The sequence below is a fragment of the Oryzias latipes genome, chromosome 2 (genome assembly GCF_053564925.1).
Source record: "Oryzias latipes strain Hd-rR chromosome 2, Olatipes_Hd-rR_3.1".
Classification (NCBI taxonomy): Eukaryota; Metazoa; Chordata; class Actinopteri; order Beloniformes; family Adrianichthyidae; genus Oryzias; species Oryzias latipes.
Genome location: NC_136238.1, coordinates 19511576 through 19536709, shown reverse-complemented (window position 1 = coordinate 19536709; position 25134 = coordinate 19511576). Strand labels below are relative to the sequence as shown.

Here is a 25134-nt window from a genome sequence, read left to right as displayed (position 1 = left end):
TGCTCTATGCTGCTTCATGGTCTTATCCCCCCCCCCTCCTATTATCACCCTCCTACCCCCCCTTCTCTCTAACATTCCTCTCTCTTCTTCCCTCCTTTCCTTTTCCGTCCGGTCACACACCAAAGATTTTCAAACATGATTGAAATTCATAAAGTTTGGCCTCAATTACAAAAGGGGTTTATTCAGACATACCTTTGGTTTGTCTGAATATTAGTAACCCCTGTTGTTAAAGTAAAATATGTCCAACACAAGAGGCCCGCAGTTCTCATCTGCCTGCCCAGCTGTTGGACAGGACAAGTTAAAAGAAAAAAAAAAAATTATGGCTTTTCATGACTGTTCGACACAGTCCTAACAAATGCATGTACCACCGATGTATAACTTTTATATTGCGTATATGACACACATATTACGTTAATATTACTTAATTGACACATGTATCACTAATGGATTGCATCTAAACAGTGCAATAATCACACACGGCTCATGTTCTATACGTTGATTTAGGTGTTCTTTACTTGGTTTATTTGTACTTCTTCCGAGGTTTTAAATTGGTTCATTCGTGATACATCTGTGGAAAGTTTACGTGGAGACCTCAAATTTATATACTTTTTCCACGAATATTCACTTTTGACCAATTTTTATCCATGCAATATTAGTAAAACGTAAGTAGTGACAATGTGACACGGCCACTCTTGAGTGTTTGCAGTTGTCAACCTGATGACGTGCTCTCAAAATGCCATTGTTCCTGTTCTGATTTTGAAGGACGTTGATAGTCTCAAGGAGAATATTTTAGTTAAAAAAAAGAAAGCCAGAAAAATTTCAAATATTTATTGAAGAAAAATAAAATTCACATTGAAACTGCATTAAACATATCTGAATCACTGCAGAATTAGCAATGACGCAGGTCCGTCATGGTAAAGATCATGATTTTATGTGGAAATGCATCATCTTTTCCTGTCTTTCTCAACACTTCCAGCAAATCTTCGAGGGCGGGGTTGACACGTTGCAGCCTGCTGGGAGCGGTAGGGTGTTTTTCAGGTGTTGCAAAGAATGTACAAGCATTTACAAAACGCCACCATGTGTGTGTGCCGTCTGCCCCTACAGGAATCTGAAGGAACTACGCGAGTAGATGCGTGAAGTCATCAGAACCACAACGGAGGTTGGGTCCTGTCTGTCTGTCTGTCGGCAGGCAAATTTGTGTCAGATTGCATAATCCTCAATCACAAATCTTCATAAATCTCAGCTATAGAAGTGGGTCTGGACCTGAGGGGGCCCCTCTGGACCCTCCCGGCTCTCTAAATGAGGCTCTGTGGACGAGGTGAGACGCTCGTGCACGGAGCCTCTGCAGTTTGGGTCCCATGCTGCTGAACGACGACCTCCTCCTAAGCAAGACCGACCCCCTGGGTTTGGGCCCCTTGTCCATAAAGCTGCTGTGAGACCTAGCCAGGGCCTTTTTCTCTTCCGTTGGGGCATCGGGGGCCTCGACATCTGCAATGATGTCTTGAATGTCTCCTCCTATGCTCTTGTTAAGGTAGTGGCAGGCCTTCCGGCCGCTGTAGTCCCTCAGGTTCACGTCGGCATTGTAGGCCCCCACCAGGAGCTTCAGCACGTCCAGGTGTCCCTGCATGGCGGCCAAGTGAAGTGGGGTGTAGCCTGCACTTGTGCGCCCATTCACGCTGGCATCGACGTGATGCCGCTCAGCCGCGGTCAGGATCTGGACCAACAGTTCCGACTTGCCGTGCTTGGCGGCCCAGTGCAGGCAGGTGAAACCGGTGACGAAGTCCTTCCTCTGGAGGAGGTTAGGATCCACGTCAAGCAGCCGGCTCAGGCTGTCCCACTCCCCATCAGAGGAGTACATCATCCACTCGTGCTCCAGGGGGTCCAAAGCCGCCGGCGTCCTCTCGTCTTCCCCCAAAGAGTCGGAGTCACCCCTGGGGGGCAGCGAATTCAGGCTGCGGCGCACCTGGAGGGAGCTGTCCTTCATCACCTGCAAGAAGCGTTTGCGGCTGCACCGCAGAGAGCTGCCATCCTCGCTGCCAGTCTGGCTCCGCCCTTCGTCTGAGTCCTCCAGCTGCCACGCTGCATCCAGGACTGCCAGACTAGTGGGGACCAATTGGGTCCCAGTTTTGGTACCGGTTTCTGTGAGTTCAGTGGGAATCTGGGTTTCACTTCTGGTATGAGGAACTTCAGCCTTAGTTCCATCTACCTCAGGTAAGGTGCAGACAGCTCCATCCTCGGGGGAGACTTTAATCGTGGGGATTTCAGCCTCCCCCCCTCCCGCACCCTCAACACTTACTCTGCTGTCTCGGTTCCCCATGGCGCGTGAGCTTTGCTCCCTTCTTTCGCGCGCGTGCTCTTCTGGCTTCCCCTCCGCGGTGTGAGAACGCGGAACCTCATCGTTTCCTGTACCTGTGCGCTCAGGTGTGGCCATCCTCCTGACGTTTGGGCGCGCGCGCGCGCCTCCACGCGCGGCGCGAGTCTGAGGTCGCTCTCACGCCAAGCGCCTTCTCAAGCCCACGCACTCTTTAAATTAAAGGAGTCCCGAGCGGCTCCAGCGCTCTGAAGTCCCCGGTTAGCCCCGCCCCCGTGAGAGTTCCTCCTCGGCAGAATTCCAGAACTTGAGTTGGGACAACAACGCGCAGTCAAACCGGGCCCGAACCTGAACTCCCTCAGGGACAAGCTGCTAAAACACACTGACGGAAAACACAAGGAGTAATCCTTTAATGTTCTTTGTCTCCTAGCAACCGAGGAAATCAAGTCTGCGCATGACCTCTCAAACCCGGATTAAGACGTTTATTTTATACTTTGTGTGAATTTTAACGAGCACTATTCATAAACGAACCAGTTAATTAAAAACCCACTCCAATTAAAGTCACGTTGTTGGTGTTTTTAACATTTTCTCATGTCATTTTTCTCATGTTGCAGGACGTGTATAAAGACAATTAAGCTTTAAATGATGTGTGATCTGCGGTTGTCTGTAATGAAATTGTTGGGATTTAGGACCAGACAAAAACCAAAAGCTTGTAGCTGTAACATAGGTGCTTCTTCAGTTGCTGGACCACAAGCTCCCCGCTCCGCTCCATTCTGATGCATGCACTTGCAGACAAATAGATCCATGTATGTCTGTTTTCCTTGTCTGAGCATGAATGTGGCTCTAAACCAGAGGTGGGCAAACTACGGCCGTCAAAATTGGTCTAAATTCTTTATTGATAATCCTTCTTGTTTTATTTTCCTTGTAATTCTGGTGTCTCCCCATAGATGGTGCTCTACAAATAAATTGACCTTTGTTTAGTTGCAGAAAGTTATTCTGCAGTCATGTGGTTTTTGGAAGATTTGGGCTATGTCTGAATTCCTTCACTACATAGTGCACTATATAGTGCGTTCTTCAATTTATAGTGCTGTCCGAGTATACAATTCCAAAATCGAGTCTCCTAGAAACTTCCCAGAAATCTGTGCTACAAACCAGTGTGCATCAATGCTCAATAGATTGGCGAATATAAACCACAATGCATTGCATTTAAACAATTTTTGCAAAGCAGATATATTTAAATGTATTTTTTAAAGAAAATATAAACGTTTTCATTTGCAGAACACACTGGATTCATAAATAATCGTTGCAAAATGTTCATATCATTTTTCACTTCGTGAATTCAATGCCGTTATATTTGCTGTTTAAAAAAGAAAAAAACAAAGTAGTGAGCATGGTGTCCAAATGGCTTTGAAATTCCAGGGCACTAGATAGTCATGTACTATATAGTTTTTTAGTAGTTAGGGGTCAGGGTGAAAATTCGGACACAGCCTCGTTGTTCGAGTTGCATTGTCATTTATGCAATCATTTCAACACCACATAAATGCCACAGTTTTGAAATTAAAAACTTCACAATGATCTGTTTTCAAATCCATGCCAGTGCGAAACCGGAGACAAAGCATGATCAGTGGGATCAACTCAATAATTCTTATACTAAAGTCCCCCTTTTTTTTAAAATTTGCTTTCACCATTTGAGGCGACATCCACTCTGTTTATCAGGCACACCCGGCTGCTCACCTCCATCTGACCACAGCATTTGCAAAGGAAGCAACAGAAAAACAGGCATAATGTGACCCCGGGCAATCAAAGGTAAGTAATTGGTTTAGACCATGACATGGGCTCAGTGTGTGTCTGTTGTTAGATCACAAGGATCCATATATATTTTTTGGTTGATTCATTTGAATGAGGAATTTTGAGAAACCGGTCCGACGTAAGGCGCCGCTTGTCGGATTCTTTTGTGGCCAAGTCCGGTTTAGATGGGTTCTGATAAATTACCATAAAACTGGAAGAGCAGACATCAGGACCAGCATTTGACCACAATCCTTTCATGACAGGCTGATTGGGGAACATGTTGGCCTCTAAACCATAGAATCACAACCCTCTTCATATATGACTTATACACTTTTCTTTTCTTTTTAAAACCCTTGTGCTATCCTAGGCACTTTAACATTGGGGGTTGGGTCATCTAGACCCACTAGACAGTGCTCTGAACCTTTTTTCTTCAATGATTTGTGATCTTCATTGGTGTCCATGGATTACATGAAATCTTTCCACCTTTATCCACCTTTGTCATGGTAGGAATAACACGTCAAAGTAAGGGTGGGGTCATCTTAGGTAGCACAAGGGATACGGAAATTTCTCTTTTGAAGATTCTTCAAGGTTTTCAGAATGAACATAAAATCAGACACAAAAAAGAAAGAAGCGAGCTTTTTGAAAACATTCATTTTAATCTGGACATAGAATATAAAAGGTTCCATAAATGTTCTCATGAAATGGAATAAAACATCAGATTCAGTCATGCTCCAAGGGACGAATCTCATATAAAGTGTTCAGTCTGACAGAATCAAGGACATATTTTACAGCATATCCTCACAGAAGATGAAAACTCCTTTATAAAAAAGCAGGTTTCTTAAAAAATAAAAAAAGCTAAAAACTTTTTTTCCATTTCAGCAATGACTAGCCAAACAGTCATGGATGAGTCCAGGTTTTCAGCCAGAAAAACGACCATTTGACGTTCATGAAGCTCTACAGGATCTAAGTATCAGTTCTGTCTGTGCTCTTAAGAACCAAAAATGTAATCTTTAGTTGTGTTCTAGCACAAGGTCATCACAACTTTGTTTGCATAGATGAAAAGCTGTGAGGTGGAATAAAAGAGAAACTCTGGAAAAAATCTGTCTATGAAGAGTTGATTCCATCGCAGTAGTAGGTTTAAAAGTTGTCATCCGGACTTGGTTTTATCGTTGAAGGCTTTATCGTTGAAACGTTAAACGTTTTCAACTTAAAAACCAAGTCCGGATGACAACTTTTAAACCTACTACTGCCCTGAAATAAATCCTTACAATCCTCCAGTTCAGAGACTTCACATCTCTTACTCAAGCCACGTTCACACCAGCTCGGAAACGAGCGTTCAAGGGACCACTTCCATTCAAAGCGTTCAAAGCTCTCCTGTTCACGCAACTTTTTAAGTGTCTTTTGGGGTGTTCTGTACAAAAACCATTGAACTGGCGTTAAGAGACAAGCTTTGACAAATCAGGGACTTGGATTTGGTAGTGACGTATGGCTACTGCCAAGTGATCATGGAGGAGAAATTAATAATTGCCATTTGTGCCAGGACGGTATCTATGACACCGAGTCTTACATATATATCGGAATAGAGCTGTGAGAAAAAAAAATCCTGGAGCGAGATTTACAACCAGTGACATTTTGCACCAAAACTCTTCAAACTGTAGGTGATGGATAAGCAATAATAAACAGTAGAAAAAAGGAGAAGAAGAAGAAGCCCCTCCCTGTTTGTCCAGTGTGAACACCATGGGCTAGATAGGCGTTCAAGAACCCGCATTTAGCGCGTTCTTGTACGCGAGTCACATCCCCGTTGTGTCTATAGCATCAGAGTTAAAACAACAATGCAGAGGACATTTAACCAGTTCGAAACATTTTTAAACAGTTCAAACTTTTCAGTAAATAAATATTAAATTCAGGTGACATAAAAAACTACAGAGTGATGATACAAAAAATAATAATTTAGTTTTAAAACTTTCAAAAATACGGGTGTCCTCTTTAGTTTCTGAATACGTTTTTAGACAAACTTGTTTAAAAAAATAATGTACATGCTTTTCTCAATATTAAAAATATTTAACAGCATTAGAGTACAATTTAAACCAATTTAGTTTCTTCCACACGTTTCCCTTTTTCTTTGCAAAACTTTCCACCTTCAACTAGGTTTTTCTGAAAACTTTATTAGTCCCTTTCCCTGGTCACACCTTGGTTGTTCACCATTTTTTTCGTGGAGTCCCAATCTACAATTCCTGAATCCAGTGCCCTGGAAATTTCCCAGAAGTCTCTGCGAAAAATTAGTGTGCATTAATGCTCATTAGATTGCCAAATATAGACCACAATGCATTGCATTGGAATGATTTGTAAAGTGAAAAATATTTCTTTAAAGTAAGGTTTTTTTATATAAAAATTCAAAGTTTTCATCATCAGAACACAGCGGATTCATAAATAGTCTACATAAAATGTTATTATTTTTACGGTTTTTACTTTGGCAAATGGATGAGGTTAGATTTACCACTAAACATAAAAGTAGGGATCATGTGTCCGAATTGCATGAAAATCAAGGGCACTAGATAGTCCTGGACTATAGGGGAACAGTGAGGGAATTTGGACACGGTGTGACACGTTCACAGGCCATGGGAAATCTCAGTTGCTGCACCCGATCCCTTCTTTGTAGCGGCTTGTGAGCGTGTTGGCTTTGTGTGTGAGCTTGGCCAGAATGGCGTGCAGTCCGTTGAGGTGGAAGTGGAGCTCCTTCTGCAGGTCGTCCTCCCCCTCTGCCGCGCGCGCGTCCTCCATCCCACCCGGCGCCCCGCCCCACTCAATGTCATGGCGGATGGATTTGAGCAGGACGTAGGAACCGTACATATCCGGCTGGAGGTAGCCGCCGCTGCTGCTGCTGCCACCGCCCGTGGCGGTCGCCATCAGTTCCCCGCTGTCCTCTGGCGGGAAGTCCCGCAGCATGCTGGGTAGCATGACTGTCTGGTCCATGTTGTTAACGGCGCCGATGAAGCGGCTCATGGCGTTGAAGAGCGAGTTCTTCTGGTGGTAGGATTCACTCACCTGCATCATCATGCGTCAGCGGGCGGCCAACTCGGACCGTAAAAGCTTCTTAGAGGATTAGCGCTCCGGTTCTGGCTCGCTTCTAATTCAGCCGTGGTCTCATGGGGAACTCACCGCAGCTTACAGGAGTCCAGAACCAAGAAATTGAGGTCCAAACAGCCTGGAAAACAAACGAGCAGATGAAGTTGGAGGTCAATATCCTCATCAGAGTGGTTCTGATCCTGCAGGTCAAACAGATACAGCCTGCACCCATTATCGGACAGTTTTGTTTTTACTATATATTTACTAGGATAGCATGACATCCGCGATTTTTATAAAACGACTTTTTAATTTTATTTTAATGTAATCTGAAAATTCATGACGCATAGACAGGAAGAAGGCGGCCCATATAATGTCACGCCACTTTTTCAGCAGCCCGCGGCGGTACTTCCGGGTCTCGCTGTCGGACTTAGCCGCGACCAAAACAACCGACATGGGAAGGATAAAAGTTTACCTGAGTTCCTATCCTGAGGGGAACACCTGGACGCGACGCGTTTGTTCATAGAGAGCACCGAGCTTCAGCGGATCCCTGGCGAGGCTCCAGTAAAGCTGGGAAGGGAGGAAGGCGGGGTCCGTTGTAGCACGTGACAGGCAACAGCCAATCAGAGCGCAGTGCTGGTTGCACGCAGTTCTTCAATGTTTTGGGCCTCGCAGATTTATTGTTTGGTTTATTTCAAAGCAGGAAAAAAAAGGAAAAGAAAAAAAAATGTTGAACTATTAATGCATAAATTGATTAGAAAACAAAAAAATATAGGATGATTTACTCATAATATAGATGCTTACACTTAAAAGTACATGCATATGACACATTAAATCAGTTATGATATATATATATATATATATATATATATATATATATATATATATATAATTTATAATTTATAAAATGAAGAAAAAACAAACAAAAAAACAGCTCTTACCTTCTCCTGGGAAAAAAAATGATCCAGTCCAGAACAGATATTCACCGCTCACAAACAAGTTTATTATTCTTCATAAACAGATGAACTGTTTTTACAGTTTAGATCTTCTTAATTCATAAGGAATTTCTTCAACATCAGGAAGTTAAGGCATCCTGAACCAGTCTGTTACACACCGTCCGATAAACATTCTGGTGTCACAGAAAAATTCTTAACAAGAAAAGAATGAAACTCTTAAAACAAACACAAAAAGATGATATCAGTTTGCTGCTGGTTGTTAAAGTGATCCGATCGTGATGTTTTCTGTAAAACAGAAGAGAAACCAAAAGAAGTCAGACAGTGTGGTGGATGGAAATAGAATCAAATTTGATATTCATAAAAAATAATAACGTACCTGTCAAACCATCTCGTACTGGTACGAGCTGATGAAGTGGGAAAGGCAGCAGGCCAGACACATCCCGAACACCTGACACACACAAAACCCGTTAACTGCCAAAGCTTTCACAGAGAAATCCTGCAGTAATATGCAGCAGCGGTGTCACATCTGTACCTGAGAGAAGGCGATGCCAAAAGTTACTCCAGCAATGATTCCAACGTTGTTCTCGATGAAGGACACCACCAACTCAAAACAGCCCTAAGGAGACAGTACCATCAGCCACATACCTGATGCAGACAGCTCATGTTTAATTCCAAAAAAAAAGATGGTGACTAATTTTATGTCTTGCGTTGAGCAATATTTCCTTTTTTTTTTTATTTTTTTACTTGTTCTGTTCAACAGCTGAGGAAGCAGGTCAGAGCTGAAGGCCTCTTGTGTTGGACAGATTTTACTGTTACAGTGGGGGTTTATGGCTCTTCAGACAAACTGAGTGTGTATTTGTAGAAAACCCTTTTTTGTATTTGAGGCTAAGATTTATTTTTGATAATTATATTTGTATGCATTCCTTGTTGGACCGGAAGAAAAGAAGAGAAAGGGAGATAAGGGGTTAGAATGGGGGAGATAGGGAGGGGGGGGCAGTCGATAATTCAAAGTCATAACATAAGAGTGTCATAATTTAATTGCGTGACTTACTTCACACATCAACAAATAGACTGCACAGAGCTATTTACAGACTGGCACTATATTTATACGTTAATGATGGAATATTGATCTCACAAGGCTTATGCACACAATATCACACAATGCACAATATCCATGCCCATGTTTGTGCAAAAGTAAATAAGCTGGTGGGTTGAAAGAACGTGTGCTAGAGTGTACCTTGATGCTCCAGTAAAGACTGGTGGCCCCACCCCCCACACCCCAGAGCTAGGGACAGACAGCGCAGCATCCCAGGCGATCCAGTCATCCAAGAAACCCACCATCAAACAAGGAACCGGACCCCCACCACGAAAACGGAGGCCAAGACCCGGCAGCCCCCCGGCCGAGGAGTAGGAGGAACAGAGAGGGCGCAGAGCCGGAGCCCCAGCCCGGGCAGGGACTGGCCCCGCCCTACCCCTAGGCGCCCTGGGTAGGGCCCAATAGCCTGACAGCTTGAGACCCATGCCAACGCCCAGACTAGAGGCACGCCACCGCCCGGGAGTCGGAGGCCCCACTTACCCCAACCCCAGAGGCAAGCCGTAACAACCTATGGTCAGCCCGCACTGCACACCCGTGTAACCTGCCCGCCAGCCCCACCAAGGACAAAATGGGGGAAGCAGCAGAAACCGACCGTCCGACTAGGAAGTTGGACAAAGGTGACCAACAGAGGCCCCAGACAGGGCCAGATGTTGGTGAGCCTGAGGACCAGACTCTAGTTGCTGAGAGCAACGTGGAAAAAAGCCGCAAGGTCAGGGACGCAGGAACCTCCACACCCCACCAACACCCCGACAGCAGACGCCAGCCCGTCTCAACCAGTCTGGGGGGCAGACAGGGGACAGGGAACTACATGGCCATCCGGCTCTCTTTGGTGTGTGTGTATTTAAAGAGGTGCAATAGGTGAACCAGGGCATACAGAAACAAGTCCACCAGAGGGCCCTATGTGAGTGTATTTTTGTATGTTGGTGTTTAATGTGTAGCCCAGAGGAGAGAGAGTTGTTATTGGAGCAGACTTTAATGGGCATGTTGGTGAGGGCAACAGAGGTGATGAGGAGGTGATGGGCAGGTTTGGTGTGAAGGAAAGGAATCTGGAGGGACAGATGGTGGTGGACTTTGCGAAGAGGATGGAAATGGCTGTAGTCAACACTTACTTCCAGAAGAGAGAGGAACATAGAGTGACATACAGAAGTGGAGGTAGGAGTACTCAGGTGGACTACATCCTATGTAGACGAGGTCATTTGAGAGAGGTTAATGACTGCAAAGTGGTGGTAGGAGAGAGTGTAGCCAGACAGCACCGCATGGTGGTGTGTAAGATGACTCTGGAGGTCAGGAAGAAGAAGATAGGGAAAACAGAAAAGAAGACCAAGTGGTGGAAGCTCCAGAATGAAGAAACTTGTGAGGAATTTAGGCAGAAGTTGAGGCAGGTCCTGGGTGGTCAGGATGAGCTTCCAGAGGACTGGGAAACTACAGCAGAGATTATCAGGGAAACAGGTAGGAAGGTGCTAGGTGTGTCATCTGGAAAGAGGAAAGACGGTAAAGAGACTTGGTGGTGGAATGAGGAAGTACAGGAATGCGTCCAGAGGAAGAGGTTGGCTAAAAGGAAGTGGGATGTAGAAAGGACTGAGGAAGGTAGACAGGAGTACAAGGAAGCGCAGCGTAGAGTGAAGAGAGAGGTGGCAAAGGCCAAACAGAAAGCTTACGATGAGCTTTATGACAGGTTAGACACAAAGGAAGGAGAGAAGGACTTGTACAGGCTAGCCAGACAGAGAGACAGAGATGGGAAGGACGTGCAACAGATAAGGGTGATTAAGGACAGAGATGGAAAGGTGCTAACAACCCAAGAGAGTGTACAGAAAAGATGGAAGGAGTATTTTGAGGAGCTGATGAACGAGGAAAATGACAGGGAAAGAAGGGAGGAAGATGTGGTTGTTGTGGAGCAGGAAGTAGCAGAGATTGGAAAGGATGAGGTTAGGAAGGCTCTGAAAAGGATGAAGAGCGGAAAGGCCGTTGGTCCTGATGACGTACCTGTGGAGGTATGGAAGTGCCTAGGAGAGACAGCAGTGGAATTTCTAACAAGGTTGTTCAATAGGATTTTAGAGAGTGAGAAGATGCCTGAGGAATGGAGGAGAAGCGTTCTGGTCCCGATCTTTAAAAACAAGGGTGACATGCAGAACTGCAGCAACTATAGAGGAATAAAGTTGATGAGCCACACAATGAAGCTGTGGGAAAGAGTAGTGGAAGCCAGGCTTAGGAAGAAGGTGGAGATTTGTGAGCAGCAGTATGGTTTCATGCCCCGTAAGAGCACCACTGATGCCATTTTTGCTTTGAGAATGTTGATGGAAAAGTACAGAGAAGGTCAGAAGGAGCTGCATTGTGTGTTCGTAGATTTAGAGAAGGCGTATGACAGGGTGCCGAGGGAGGAGCTGTGGTACTGTATGAGGTCGTCTGGAGTGGCAGAGAAGTATGTCAGAGTAGTTCAGGACATGTATGAGAGAAGTATGACGGTGGTGAGATGTGCTGTAGGTCAGACAGAGGAGTTCAAGGTGGAGGTGGGACTACACCAAGGATCAGCTTTGAGTCCTTTTTTGTTTGCTATGCTGATGGACAGGCTGACAGACGAGGTAAGAAAGGAATCTCCCTGGACAATGATGTTTGCGGATGACATTGTAATTTGCAGTGAGAGTAGAGAGCAGGTGGAGGAACAGCTAGAGAGGTGGAGGTTTGCTCTGGAAAGAAGAGGCATGAAGGTCAGTCGTAGTAAGACAGAATACATGTGTCTGAACGAGAGGGATCAAGGTAGAAGCGTTAGGTTACAGGGGACTGAGGTGAAGAAGGTGCAGGAGTTTAAGTACTTGGGGTCAACAGTTCAGTGTGATGGGGAGTGTGGAAAAGAGGTGAAGAGGCGAGTGCAGGCAGGTTGGAGCGGTTGGAGGAAAGTGTCAGGAGTGTTGTGTGACAGAAGAGTGCCAGCAAGACTCAAAGGAATGGTGTACAAGACAGTGGTGAGACCAGCTCTGCTCTATGGGTTAGAGACGGTAGCAATGAGACAGAGACAAGAGGCTGAGATGGAGGTAGCAGAGATGAAGATGTTGAGGTTCTCCTTAGGAGTGACCAGGTTAGACAGGATAAGGAACGAGTACATCAGAGGGACGGCTCATGTTGCCTGTGTTAGCGACAAAGTCAGAGAAGCCAGACTGAGATGGTTTGGACATGTTCAGAGGAGGGATAGTGGATATATTGGTAGAAGGATGTTGGAGATGGAGCTGCCTGGCAGGAGGGCAAGAGGACGGCCAAAGAGGAGGTATATGGATGTCTTAACAGAGGACATGAAGTTGGCTAACGTTAGGGTAGAAGATGTTCATGATAGAGTGAGGTGGAAAAGGATGATTCGCTGTGGCGACCCCTGATGGGAAAAGCCGAAAGAGAAAGAAGAAGGTGTTTAATGTGTAGCGTATGCACTGAGAAGGGTTGCAAGGAGGGGTGGATGCTACCTACGTGTCTAAAGCAAACAAAGCCTGATTGGGGGGGGGGGTCTATTTAACCTTATTTCTTTATGTCCTCAATTGTATTGTTTCTTCCCCCTACTGATTGATATTTGCCTTTACATATTTATTTAACTATTAATTTATCTTTTTATTTATTTTGTTACACCCCCCCCCCCCCCCCCCCCTTGCTGGTCATGCTCCAACATAGATTGGTGTCACTGGAACTCCGTCTCCCGACCCCCACCCCAACACGATGCACCAGGTCAACCTATGTTCCAGAAAATGACACAAGTTTATTCGTTTGGGCTTGAAAGGCATAATCATACTCAAAAGACTACTGTGAAATAGATCAAAGATGATCAGATTGAGACTTGAAGAAAGTGGTGGATGCATCTGTCTGTGGCTGATAAGATTTGGGGATAAAAGAAGAAAAAAAGCCCATCTGAACTTCTTTTCTTACGTAAATCAAGTTTCTAGAAAGTCCTAGTTTTATCTTTGTGCTTTTTGTGAAATAAGAAAAAAATCTTATCTCAGTATGACGCAGAGAAGTTACTTCATGCATTTGGTACTTCAAGATTAGATTACTCTTTTTCTGCATAACTGCTATAAACATAAACTTCATTCTGCTCCAGAATCTTGTGTATTTTATTTATTGAATCATTACTTTACCAGGAGGAACATTGATAAAAGTTTCTTAATTCAATTGATGACAAGAGTTTGTGGCAAGAGTTTAATGAAAATTGGTGGATACGATCGTATTTTACAAATTTTAGCAGTTCTAAATTCAAATCAAATCAATCTTTGTTTGCAATACAAAGTGCTTTACACCAAACATAAATAACATAAAACAATTTAAAAATCACCCCCACACCAAACAACCTCCACTCCCCACTCACACCTCCTATCCCCTTAACCAATGCAAATAAACATGGGGAAACAGGTTCCTCTTTGTAAGATCAACCCCTATCTCTACACTATCTAACACTATCTCTATTTTTGTGGCTAGACTCTAAAACCTTCTGTTCTAACAAAGTTTATCAAAATGTTGTCCCGAAAAATGCCAGACAAAGGGTGGACTTCAGCTGAGTCAACAGTTTTGTTGCTAAAAGCTTCTGGTATTGTCACATGCACCTGTACAGGGGTTGATCTACGGCCCATGAAGGTCGTAGAAAGGACAGCCACATCTGAAGATTAGTGCAGGTGTGTCTTGCAGTTCCCTTAAGGTGTAAAATTGAATCGGTAAATTCAAAAGGGACACAAGTCCACAATTTTTCAAAATAGAGATATTATATGTTTTTGTTTTTTTTATAACCTTTATCTACCCAGGAATTGTCCCATTGAGATTAAGAATCTCTTTTTCGAGGGGGATATTATATGTTCTATGGTCTTCAAGGGAAAAGCTATCTGATTATGTGCAAAAAAGTCCCAAGGCCATTGTATTGTATTGACTATGCACAGCATTTATAATGCTATAAGTGCAAGAGGGGCCAAATTCCTGGACTTGGGTCTCTCTTGCATGGGTTTAGCTTTATCCCATAGATGGCAGAGCCCCTGTTAAATTCAAGAAGGGCCCAAGTCCAGAGACTTTAGTTTGCTAGTCCTCTGAAATTATTAAAGTGAGGTGCTTCATATTATAGCATTTGTAAGCTATGAACTGGTGCTAAATTTGGGTAAAGTATTAATCATTTGGTAGCCTCCCTTTAAGCTTTGCAATTAAAATCATTTCCTGGAAAAACAAACCTCTTGGACTTGGGCCCCTTTTGAATTCACCGATTTAATTGTTCTGCGTGTTTGGTGAGGCTAATGTAAGTTGCACATTCCTCTGATGTACAAGTGACACTCTGTTGTTAGTCAAGCCTTAGTCACAACTTCCCTTACAGCTAGCCCGCTGTTTGTGGGCAGAATATGGACAAATCCTTACAGGGCACACAGGAGACCCGCACCTTTGGCTTTTGGGCCCCTTGCACAGATTGCAGGGTTTGGGGGAGATCCGAAAGAGAGAAAATTCTGGATAAAAATGCCATAATGCCTACGTCACTCTTAATTTATCGTTGCCACATGAACTTTATCACTGCATGGGTTCACAGAGATGTCTACAACCTTGACATTTTGTGTGAGCTACCTGACCCGTACAGGTCTGCCCATTTATTGGGACTAAATTGGATTTTTGCAATCACGATGTAATCTCTAGCACTTTTTAAATCATGCTTTATAAATAAATTCAATTTAATTTGATCAGTATACATATTTTATGTCTAGTGATCTGCAACCGACTGGCAACCTTTGTCCGGTGTACCTGGCCTTTGCCCAACAGTAGCTGGTTTGGCGCCATCATTGAGGGGGTTCCAAATGAAGTGATATTTATGGCAACACATTGTTAACAAAACTTTTTAAGTAGCAAATGAAAATATAAAATTTTTACTTTGAAAAACTTTTTCCTTGCCTTAAAAAAACTTTGTTTGACAGCACATATGTCACTTATAAGTTCATAAGTGTTTATAAGTTTCACTTGTCTGAAACTTATAAACGTAAAATCAAATATATGGAGAAAGCGAGATGAGACACAATGCATGTCAAAACGTTTGTGTTGCAAAAATATTTTTTGAAAGCCAAAAAAAAAAGTTTTGAAAGCATATGTTTGATATTTTCATGTGCTACCTAGAAGGTTTTGTTTGCGGTATGTTGGCTCAAATATAACTTCATAAAGTTTGACTTAAAGTACAAAAGGAGTTTATTCAGACATACTTCTGGTGTTTCAGAAGATTCATAACCCCCAATTGTGTTAAAAAATAAAGTAAAATATATCCCTTCATAGTTCTGAAAATGGATGGATGGATGGATGGATGGATGGATGGATGACAATCCTTTCTCAAGAGCCTGTTGGGCTTCTGGTATAAAACCCTTCTAACTTGTGTATATTCACTCGTATGTTGTCATTCGGGTTTTAATAGTGTAAACATCTATTTTGACTGTAGGAACTGTAATACACCAGGGGGCGCTGCTGCACAGAAGGATACTATATTTCAGGTATGAGTTGTACATATATGTGACTGACTGGATAATGAAGATGGAGGTGTTTTTGCAGCTTTACTTCAATCAGTGCTGAAAAAGTTTATGCTCCTGAGTTAACCTCCCAGTTTATATGCCGGGCCTGCAGGTGTGTACTCTGACCTGCTTGTGGACTTTTCCTGCAGCCAGGGTTGCGTTCTTCAAGTCCTCTCTGTTGCAGTTGGAGAAGCTAATGCAGCAGCTGGTTGGAATACCGCTGACAGAAAAATACAGAGTGCTGAACCAGCTGGTGTAGTTAGACACTCCACAACAGTGTAGCTGCAGACATACAGACACAATCAGAGCTTAAGAAAGACTGTTTGAAGAGATTTTTTTTCAGGTATATCCTCTGCAACCACACATATAAATCAATATTTATTTTAATCATCTGGGTTTACCCTTGTGCTATCCTGTGGGGTCCAGATGACCCCACCTTTACATTGACGTGTTACCCCTACCATAACAAAAGTGGATAAAGGTGAAAAGGATTTAATGTAATCCATGGACACCATGGACACATATCATTGAAGAAAAAAGGTTCAGCGCATTGTCTAGTGGGTCTAGATGACCCAACTCCCAACGTTAAAGTGCCTAGGATAGCACAAGGGTTAACATGACTGTAGAGGCTCTTTCAAAGAGAAGCTGTGAGCACAAATATTTATAATATATGATATTTACTTGAGAAATCAAAATTTACAGGGTCCCAAAATTAATCCAAGAGGAGCACCATAAATATTAAACAGTCGGAATTGGTTTCAAATGCCACAAATTCTGTTGCGACCGACTCACTTTACGCTGAACATCATCCACCGCTACACTCTTGTCGTCACGTCCATCGTATCTGATCACAGCCTCTCTGAAGGTGACGAAGAACGTCTCTTTAACCTGAAAGCAGATGGACATTCAGGCTCGGTCATGTTTTAAAGTTTCAAAAGGGGGACGCATAATGTTTTACCTCGTGGCGAAAGACGAATCCAGAGATTCCTGCGATGAGCTCAATTATGAATACAAGACACAGAAGAACGGCATACTAAAGAGAAAGGACAGGTCAAGGGGTCAAAGGGTGAAAGTATCCATCACACCTAGTGTAAAGTCTCTTTTCTAATTATAGAGTTCCAGTTGAGATCACAAAGATTTCTGTCAGCAAAACTCACCAATTTCAGCATCCAGGGGCGCCCCCTACAGGTCGCAAAGCAGCCAAACAGTCCGAACAAAACGATGGCAGCACCAGTGCCAGTGAGCATGTAGGGAGCGTTGGAAGGGCCATTCGAGATCAACAGGGTGTAGGGGCCCAACATGAACTGCCACCATAGACCCACTGACAGCAAGACCATGCCTGTCACCTAAGGGGGAGGAGCCACAGAAAAGGAAATGAAAGGAAATGAAACACATTTAGGAAAATCTCCCAGTTAAGTAAAAGTTTTTGGCTTAGTTCTAAAAGGCCTTTTTTGCAGTGTAATTATTTAACACAGCATTAGTTTAAGGGTTTGTTAGACTCATGTTATGTTACGACTACTATGTCTCTGTTTTTACTCCATACCAGGAAGGTTAATTTCTAGTTGCAAGTTCCAAAAAAAGTTTGAAATTCTGGCTCTTAACTTTTGCACTGCAAAAACATGAAATCTCACCACACACTCTCATGGTGGCTCTGCTTCTGAACACTGGCACAAACCTTCCACCAGAGGCAAGGTTCAATGTCTTACCCAAGGACACTTTGACATATAAGCAGGAATTGAACCTGCAATATTCTGATCCAAGGTCGACTGCCCTACCACTGCACCACGGCCACCCTATATATAAAATATGAAATACATACACACCTACACACACAGAGTATTTTGGTCAAGTTTCTAGTTGACATATGTTTTTTTTAAATAATTGATATAAGACTAAATTAAGCTACCAGTAACTTTGCAATAAAATGTAAAGACTTGTTTTCAGACAATGAATCTTGAATATCTTGGTGAGTCATTTCATTAAGCCAACATCTTATTTTAAGTTATATTTCTAATAAAAGTGTTTTGTTTTTATTTTATTTGTGGTGGTGAGTGGTCTCGTTTTGAGAAACATACTCATTACATTATATATTTAGAAAAACTGGAAAGTTTAATTTGACATATACGTTTTAAAATAAATGTATGTGTTATTCTAGTCTTCCTTTATTATATCTGGGCTTTTGTTATATTTAAAATAGGATATAATTTAAGAAAAGTCTACAAATAGGCCCACTTTAAAGATATTAAACAATTTTTACATGCCCTTTTTTTAGACATAATTCCACTTACCAAAGCATTAGACCTAAATATGAATATTTATAGCTAATTTTTAAGATTTTACTCAGTCTTAAAGAGGCAGGACATAACTTATTTTGAGAAATCTACCAAGACTTATTCTACTGGTTCCAATGGTACACACTGATCTTCTCCTAGAAGCTGATTCTGGACTCATCACCATCATCATGCTCCTTGATTTGACACCATATCTCACTCCATCATTCTTCTCAGACTTTCAGCTCTCGGTATCAAGTCCACCCCCCTCCGCTGGTTTCAGTCTGACTTCTCTAACCGCACTCAGTTTATCCAACTGGATTCTTTCAAATCTCCACTCTCACTCATTTTCTCTGGTGTTCCTCAAGGTTCTGTTGTTGGTCCCCTCCTCTTCTTCATCCACCTACTACCCCTTGGCAAAATATTTCGTAAATTCAATATTGATTTTCATTGTTTTGCAGATGACACTCAGCTATGTCTGTTCAGAGATCTGAACTCTTCTCTTCCACCTGGCTTCTTTTACTCTTGTCTGTCTGAAATAAAAACCTGGTTTACCTTAAACTTACTCAAACTTAACAGTGATAAAACCATATTACTCCGTGTAGGTTCCAAATCTACCCTTTCCAAAGTTTCCAATTTTACACTTTCCATTGATTCCTTTCCAGTTTTCCCCTTGACAGTACATTATCTTTTCAGTCTCACATCAATAGCATTACTTGGTCTGCATAAATGGTAAATGGCTGAACGGTGGTGCCAACCTTCCACCAGAGGCAATGTGGGGTTGGGTGTCTTGCCCGACGACACTTTGACACATTGGCGGGCAAGGCGGGAATTGAACCCAAAACATTACAATTGGGGGTTGACCGGCCTGCCACTAGACCATGGCCACCCCATACTTTCATCAACGCAATATTGATCGTCTCGGCACCTCCCTCACCATCCACCCCTCTTCCATTTTACTTCATAGTCTGGTCACTTCTCACCTTGACTATCGCAATGCACTTCTCTCTGGTCTTCCCAAGAAAACTTTGAATAAACTTCAGAATTCAGCTGCCCGCATCATCACCAGAACTCCTTCTGTCCATCACATCACTCCCATTCTCCAACAGCTGCACTGGCTTCCGGTGGCTTGCTCTCTCCGGTCTTCTTCCTCCCTTCAGCTTTCCGTCCCTCCGGCCCGTATGGTCACCACGGGGAGCCGTGCCTTCAGCCGCTCGGCTCCCCAACTCTGGAACTCTCTCCCCCCAGACCTCCATAACAGTGACTCTTTTTCAATTTTTTAAAATCCGGACTCGAAACCTATCTGTTTAAATGTGCTTTTCCTGATCACAATTTTTCATCTTCTGCTATCTAATTTATCAATGATTTCAACTATTAACTGTTTTGAACCCAGAAGATCAGCTGTTATCAGTAAAAGAAGAAATACCAACCTTGGACAATCGACAGTTATGGACCCTTTTTACTTTTCCCCTACAGCATTACTTTATTATAAAAAAAAAATACAAAAAAAATATTTAAAAAAGTAAAACAAATGATTAATCACTTATTGAAAATGGTTAAATTGATTGACTTTTAATGATATTACTTCACTTTCTCCAAAACTTGATAAATTGATTCAAAAATCTTTCCTAATGTAGCATAATTTTGCACATGTTTTTAACTTTTGATACTTGATGAAATTTTTGCTATGAAAATTCCTGAAACAGTGTTGTGTCTACTTTACTGATATAGTATTATGTTTTATTCATACGAATGGCTTTTATAAGTAACATAATCTGCATATAGTTCAGATGACTGATCTGCATTTGCCATGTTGATTTCTAAAATAGTTATTTTGGACGTAATACTTAAGTAATTCATCTTTGTCATGTGCTTTATCGATATCTTATGATTTTTAATTCTGTCTGATAAAAACTGGGAACCGGATATTGATAAATCATGTAATAAAATGGTTACAGTATAACGGGGTGGGATTATATAAATTTGCTTCCTTCCACTCCCTTTCAAGCAATATTTATTAATATGCCTAATTATCCTAAGTTTGATTAGTTCCTGTATGAATGTATAACTGATGTTTATATTGCTGTTGTGTATTATTTCTACTTAATTGCTTAAAATAAACCATTTCAAATCAAATCAAATCAAAAAACTTCTTGATTGTTTGTAACATGTTGGGATTTTATTGTGTTTTACTTTGGAACCTGAACTGTGTCCTTGGGTGTTTTGAAATGTGCTTTTAAATAAAATGTATTATTATTATTTTTACTATTATTATTATTCACTCATAACAAGAGGAAAACATTTTGTATTCTACTTTTTTAACTTGTTTTCGCAAATGGACATTTTTCCCAGTGTGGTCACACATTTTCACATCACAAAAATCTGGTAGTTCCATCTGTGGGTTTAGACTTTTTATTTCCACTATAAAACCTTTGATTTAGACCAAAAAATAAAGTAATAATGATGAAAAATTCTAGTTCTGTTGACAGTTGATCAATGCCTTCTGTTAAATGAATTTGTCATATGACTTCTCACATGACCAGATTAAAAAACACCTCGTCATGCTCGTCTTGTGATTCTCATTGGTTCTTGTCAGTTTCCCGTATATCAGGTCAGGTCAGGTCAGGTCAGGTCAGATAGGTAACGACTAGATCAGGGACCCGTCTATTCTAATCAAGGTGTTGATTTGTTTTTGGGTTTGTTCCCGCTGCCAGAGCGTCTTCATTGGCACACTGGTGTCATCTTCCTCCTCATTCCTCAGAGTCCAGTCATGAACCCCTGACCCGTTTAATGGTCACTCTTTGGGCTCACAACTGCGGATATTGTGGAAAAGTCACTAAATTCATCTTCATTCATTTCAGTGACCTGACTCTGAGGAACAACTTATTGGTGTAACAGAAGATTTGACCAAACTGTTGAATGAATTGGACTTTTGTAGATGAAGACCCCCCACACACACACACACACACACATACGCACACCCACCCACACACACACACCCACACACACATTAAGCTTCTTACCCAGAAGATGAAGGAGTAGAGCAGCAGCAGAGTCTTCATGCACACGATTGCCGGCTTGGTTTCCATCCTCCGGGGCGCCATCATCCATCTGACTGAGTTTCCACTTTCTCCTTTTCATCTCCTTAAAACCTGAGGAGCCAACCTGACAGGAGTGAATGCTGCCCTCTGTTGGTTGGAACATGTTTCTGCATGTTTTTGATGAGCCAAAAACCTGGTCAGCGCTTTATATTGTGCACGCCAACCCATACAGAGTATCACGATAGAGTGGGGTGGGGGTGTGGGGTGCGTTTTGGTGTCAAATCTGAGCATCGTAGGTCCAGCTAGAATAAACGAGGGTCAGTCACAGGATAATCTGAGAGGTTTCGCAGTGATGAACCCGTGTGATGGGCGGAGCCATCGCCTGCTTGTTAACTGTGTGGTCAGAGTGTGAAGTATGAGTCACATGGCTGAGGCAGCATGCACCAGAGTGCTAGTCTGCAGCAAACGCACTGAGGAAAACACCAGAAGTTAAAATGAAACTGTTGGTGTGACAGTCAAATCCAAGTCTGGGCCCATTTAGAGGTAGATCAGTACATGTAATAAATAATAACAGGTGTGTCCTTGAAGAATTCATTTATTAATAAAACAGAGGTTTGATTTTCTCATTGACCATCAATTATCTCTAAGCTAATTCAGAAAATAACCATGAGCTTCAGACTTATTTAGGTTGTTTTCAAGGAAACTATTCAGCAAATTTACAAAGAAATGAAAACCTTGATTTTAAATTATTCTTAAAAAAAAGAAGTTATTTGAATAGATAGATCCAAAACACAGATTGATGAAAAGGAGACATTTCACTGTGAAATATTAATTATTTGTGTTACTACAAACACCACGTAAGGATTACTCTGCAGAAAATAGACACAATACGTGTCACAATACGGGAAGTGTTGAATATGAAGCTTGTATAAGGTAGAGGTCAATACTTCATAGTAGTGGTATGACCTGGCTTGATCTGTGCTTTTCCTCATTTATTCACATGTAACCCTTGTGCTATCCATGGCACTTTAACATTGGGAGTTGGGTCATCTAGACCCACTAGACAGTGCACTTCACTGGAGTCCATGGATTACATGAAATCTATCCACCTTTTTCATGGTAGGGAGAACACGTCAATGTAAGGGTGGGGTAATCTAAGATAGCACAAGGGTTATAGGCTAAACGGGGGTAAATTTGAAGGATTGTTTTAATGAAGGAATAACAAAGTGATAGGTCTCATTCTCAACATTCCAAGGTTTCAAACACAAATACAACAAATTTTTCATCATTTTTATTTAATTTAGTTTTTCCAAAATGTTGGCTTTTAAAAAGCAGCTAGGCCGACTTTCTGCAGGACTTCCCACAGGAGTAAAAGGAACATGAAAGTCACATAATCTGCTCGTTTGAGTCTGGAATCATGAATGAAGCCAAAAATTGTTATGATGCTCGAGCGAGAGTGAAACTCCCCCTCCTGGCAGGTGCGATATAAGACCTGGGGCCTCATTTATAAACGTTGCGTGCGCACAAAAGGAGGCGTACGCCACTCTCTACGCAATAATTGATATTTATAAAAAGCAAACTTGACGGGGAAATTTGCGGTCGTTCACGCAAGCTCTGACCCAGGCGTACGCACAAAAACGGGTGAAATGTGACACAGTGTGGTGTTTTTCTGTTCTGTTTCCTGACTGCCTCTGTGTTTTGCAGGTCAGCTGTCGCTCCTCCTGGATGGCCCCTCCCTTTCCTGCCTGGTCTTCTCTGTGGAGGAGTGCACAGCTACCTGCGCTTTGCAATCATGCTTATTTAAGTTGATGCTACTCAGTCCTCAGTGTCGGTGCGTCCCTGTTAAGTCAGTGGTTTTCCTACTCAGCCGACACTGAGGTCTGTTTTTGTCCTTTGGCCTTTTGTCTGAGCTTAGTTGTTCCCTCTCTTGAGGAGTTTTTTGTGTTTTTGTGATCCCACCTGGTGGCGCTTTCTGTTAGTATTAAATCGCTCCTAAGCGCATTCCTGAGTCTCATCCTGATTCCTATCTGCACTTGGGTTTCCGTCCCTCGAGCCGTGACAAAATGAGAAATGGCGACACCGTCGGCAGATGGAAGAAACACGTGAAAGTGAAAATGACAATACTGCCTCTCATAAATAACATTAAGACTTCACAAAGCAAGTCTTACAATTAACAGCCTACACGAAGACCCGTTTGATCGATCAGCAGCGAAAAAAACAAAAGAAATCAAACGAAAATTACAGAAATTCAAATGAACACTTATTTGATAAAAGGAAAGTGAAATATGTTCTGCAATATTGGCAAGTTGTGCAATTCATCCTCATAAATAATATAGTTATTGCTGTGTTGGCCCCGACCCTGAACCCCATCTCCACGCATTTGAGCCAAATGCTGCTGCTGTGCGCCAGCGTTTGGAAGTAATGCGTCACTTGTAAAGACCAACAAAAGGTGTGGAAAATATTATTTATTCAAGAATTCCCTCATCGTGCAGCTTATTTCAGTCAGGGCAGTCTTGATTTCACCCAGTCCTTGGCCACCTCTCTGATTGAACTAATGACTTCCCTCTGCATTTCAAGGACTGCATCGGTGAGGACACGTCCACTGCTGGAGGGTTGAGAGCCGCGTGCCGTGGAGACGCTGGGTCCAGACGGCTGCTCAGCTGCAGCATCGTAACCACTGGCCCCGCTGGAACACCCAGCAACTAAAATAAAAGTGTTCTAAATTAATAAACTGTAATTGTGTAGCCTGCATACATGTGACTTGACTACATTCATTTTAATTATTTCTCTAACCGTGTCACCCGGTGCATCTGGCGCGTCGGTGTTCCCCTCCGCCTCAGTCACCACTCCACTTAAAAGGGATTCCCCAATAATTGCCGCCAGTCTGTCATCAAGAGGGCTCAGCTCCGGTGTCCCCTGTCCCCCACCCGTGGCAGACACACTGGCGATGGAGCGCTAGACGTTTTTTCGCCTCAACTTTGATGTCCGACCATTTCTTTTTTATTTCGGCCACGGTCCAGGTTGTGAGGCTACAGCATTTACGGCGTCTGCCACCGTTTGCCGCCACGTGCCTTCTTGGCATTAGTAATGCCCACACTGTGCCCTCCAAACAACGTTTTCTCCTCTTTTCCACCTCGCCAACGATAACTTCTACCTCACATTGAGTGAAGTTACATTTTTTTGATTTCCTCTCTGTGTTTGCCATGATTTCGCAATCAATGAATATTCATTTGGGGGCGTTTCACGGAATATTTATGGGCAACTATGGGCGTGTCATGAAGCCGCAAAAGCTGCGCTACATTTAGAATTGGTTGTGATTTATTAAGGGAAAGATCCATAGGATGTGCGTGCGCACGGTTTTATAAATCCGAATATTTCTGTGCGTACGCACGTCCTATGTTTTATTCGTACGCCACTTCTGACGCAAATCCTACGCAAAATTTATAAATGAGGCCTCAGAGATCTTCCACATCAGTGACTGAGCCTCCTCAGCAAACAGGGTTCATGCAGTGGGATTTCCTGGGCTTGGCTTCTTGCTTTGACGGGGTGGGGTAAGTCCTGTGGTAGCGTCCTCTGTAAATATGAGTGGTGTTAGTGGTGGGAGGGGTTGTCCCATGGTGTGGAAAATTCTCCAAAATATGGTTTCCCCACTTAACCCTTGTGCTATCCTAGGCACTTTAACATCGGGAGTTGGGTCATCTAGACCCACTAGACAGTGCTCTGAACCCTTTGCTTCAATGATTTGTGATCTTCACTGGTGTCCATGGATAACATGAAATCTTCCACCTTTATCCACCTTTGTCAGGGTAGGGAGAACACGTCAACGTAAGGGTGGGGTCATCTAAGATAGCACAAGGGTTAAGTATCAAGCCAGATTTTCATTTCTACTTCACTCTGTATTTATACATTATTTTACGTTTTATTATGTTTTGTGTGTGTGCAGGTGTGCATGCATTTCATATTTTCTATATAGGGTGGCTATGGTGCAGTGGTAAGGCGGTCGACCTTGGATCGGAATATTGCAGGTTTGATTCCTGCCTTGTGCGTCCATGTGTCAAAGTGTCGTTGGGCAAGACACTGAACCCCACCTTGCCTCTGGTGGAAGGTTGGCACCAGTGTTC

At 42.7% G+C, this 25134-nt stretch overlaps 3 protein-coding genes across 3 annotated transcripts; all 3 read right to left on the bottom strand.

The window, feature by feature from the left end:
- Positions 1-492: 492 nt before the first annotated feature.
- LOC101161785 (uncharacterized) lies at positions 493-2734 on the bottom strand. Its single transcript, XM_004066475.5, has one exon. The coding sequence runs from the start codon at positions 2429-2431 to the stop codon at positions 1244-1246; it is 1188 nt and encodes a 395-aa protein (XP_004066523.1). The 5' UTR covers positions 2432-2734; the 3' UTR covers positions 493-1243.
- A 2001-nt stretch (positions 2735-4735) lies between these two features.
- Positions 4736-7772, bottom strand: LOC101162029 (mid1-interacting protein 1-B). Its single transcript, XM_004066476.5, has 2 exons — positions 7638-7772; positions 4736-7304 (listed from the first exon to the last, which is right to left on the bottom strand). Exon 2 carries the CDS (start codon positions 7154-7156, stop codon positions 6728-6730), a length of 429 nt encoding a protein of 142 aa, XP_004066524.2. The 5' UTR covers positions 7157-7304; positions 7638-7772; the 3' UTR covers positions 4736-6727.
- Positions 7773-8143: 371 nt separating this feature from the next.
- LOC101162269 (tetraspanin-7) lies at positions 8144-21171 on the bottom strand. Its single transcript, XM_023962980.2, has 8 exons — positions 20996-21171; positions 16860-17048; positions 16661-16735; positions 16495-16590; positions 15829-15984; positions 8651-8734; positions 8495-8566; positions 8144-8403 (listed from the first exon to the last, which is right to left on the bottom strand). The coding sequence occupies exons 1-7, from the start codon at positions 21077-21079 to the stop codon at positions 8498-8500; spliced, it is 753 nt and encodes a 250-aa protein (XP_023818748.1). The 5' UTR covers positions 21080-21171; the 3' UTR covers positions 8144-8403; positions 8495-8497.
- Positions 21172-25134: the final 3963 nt, after the last annotated feature.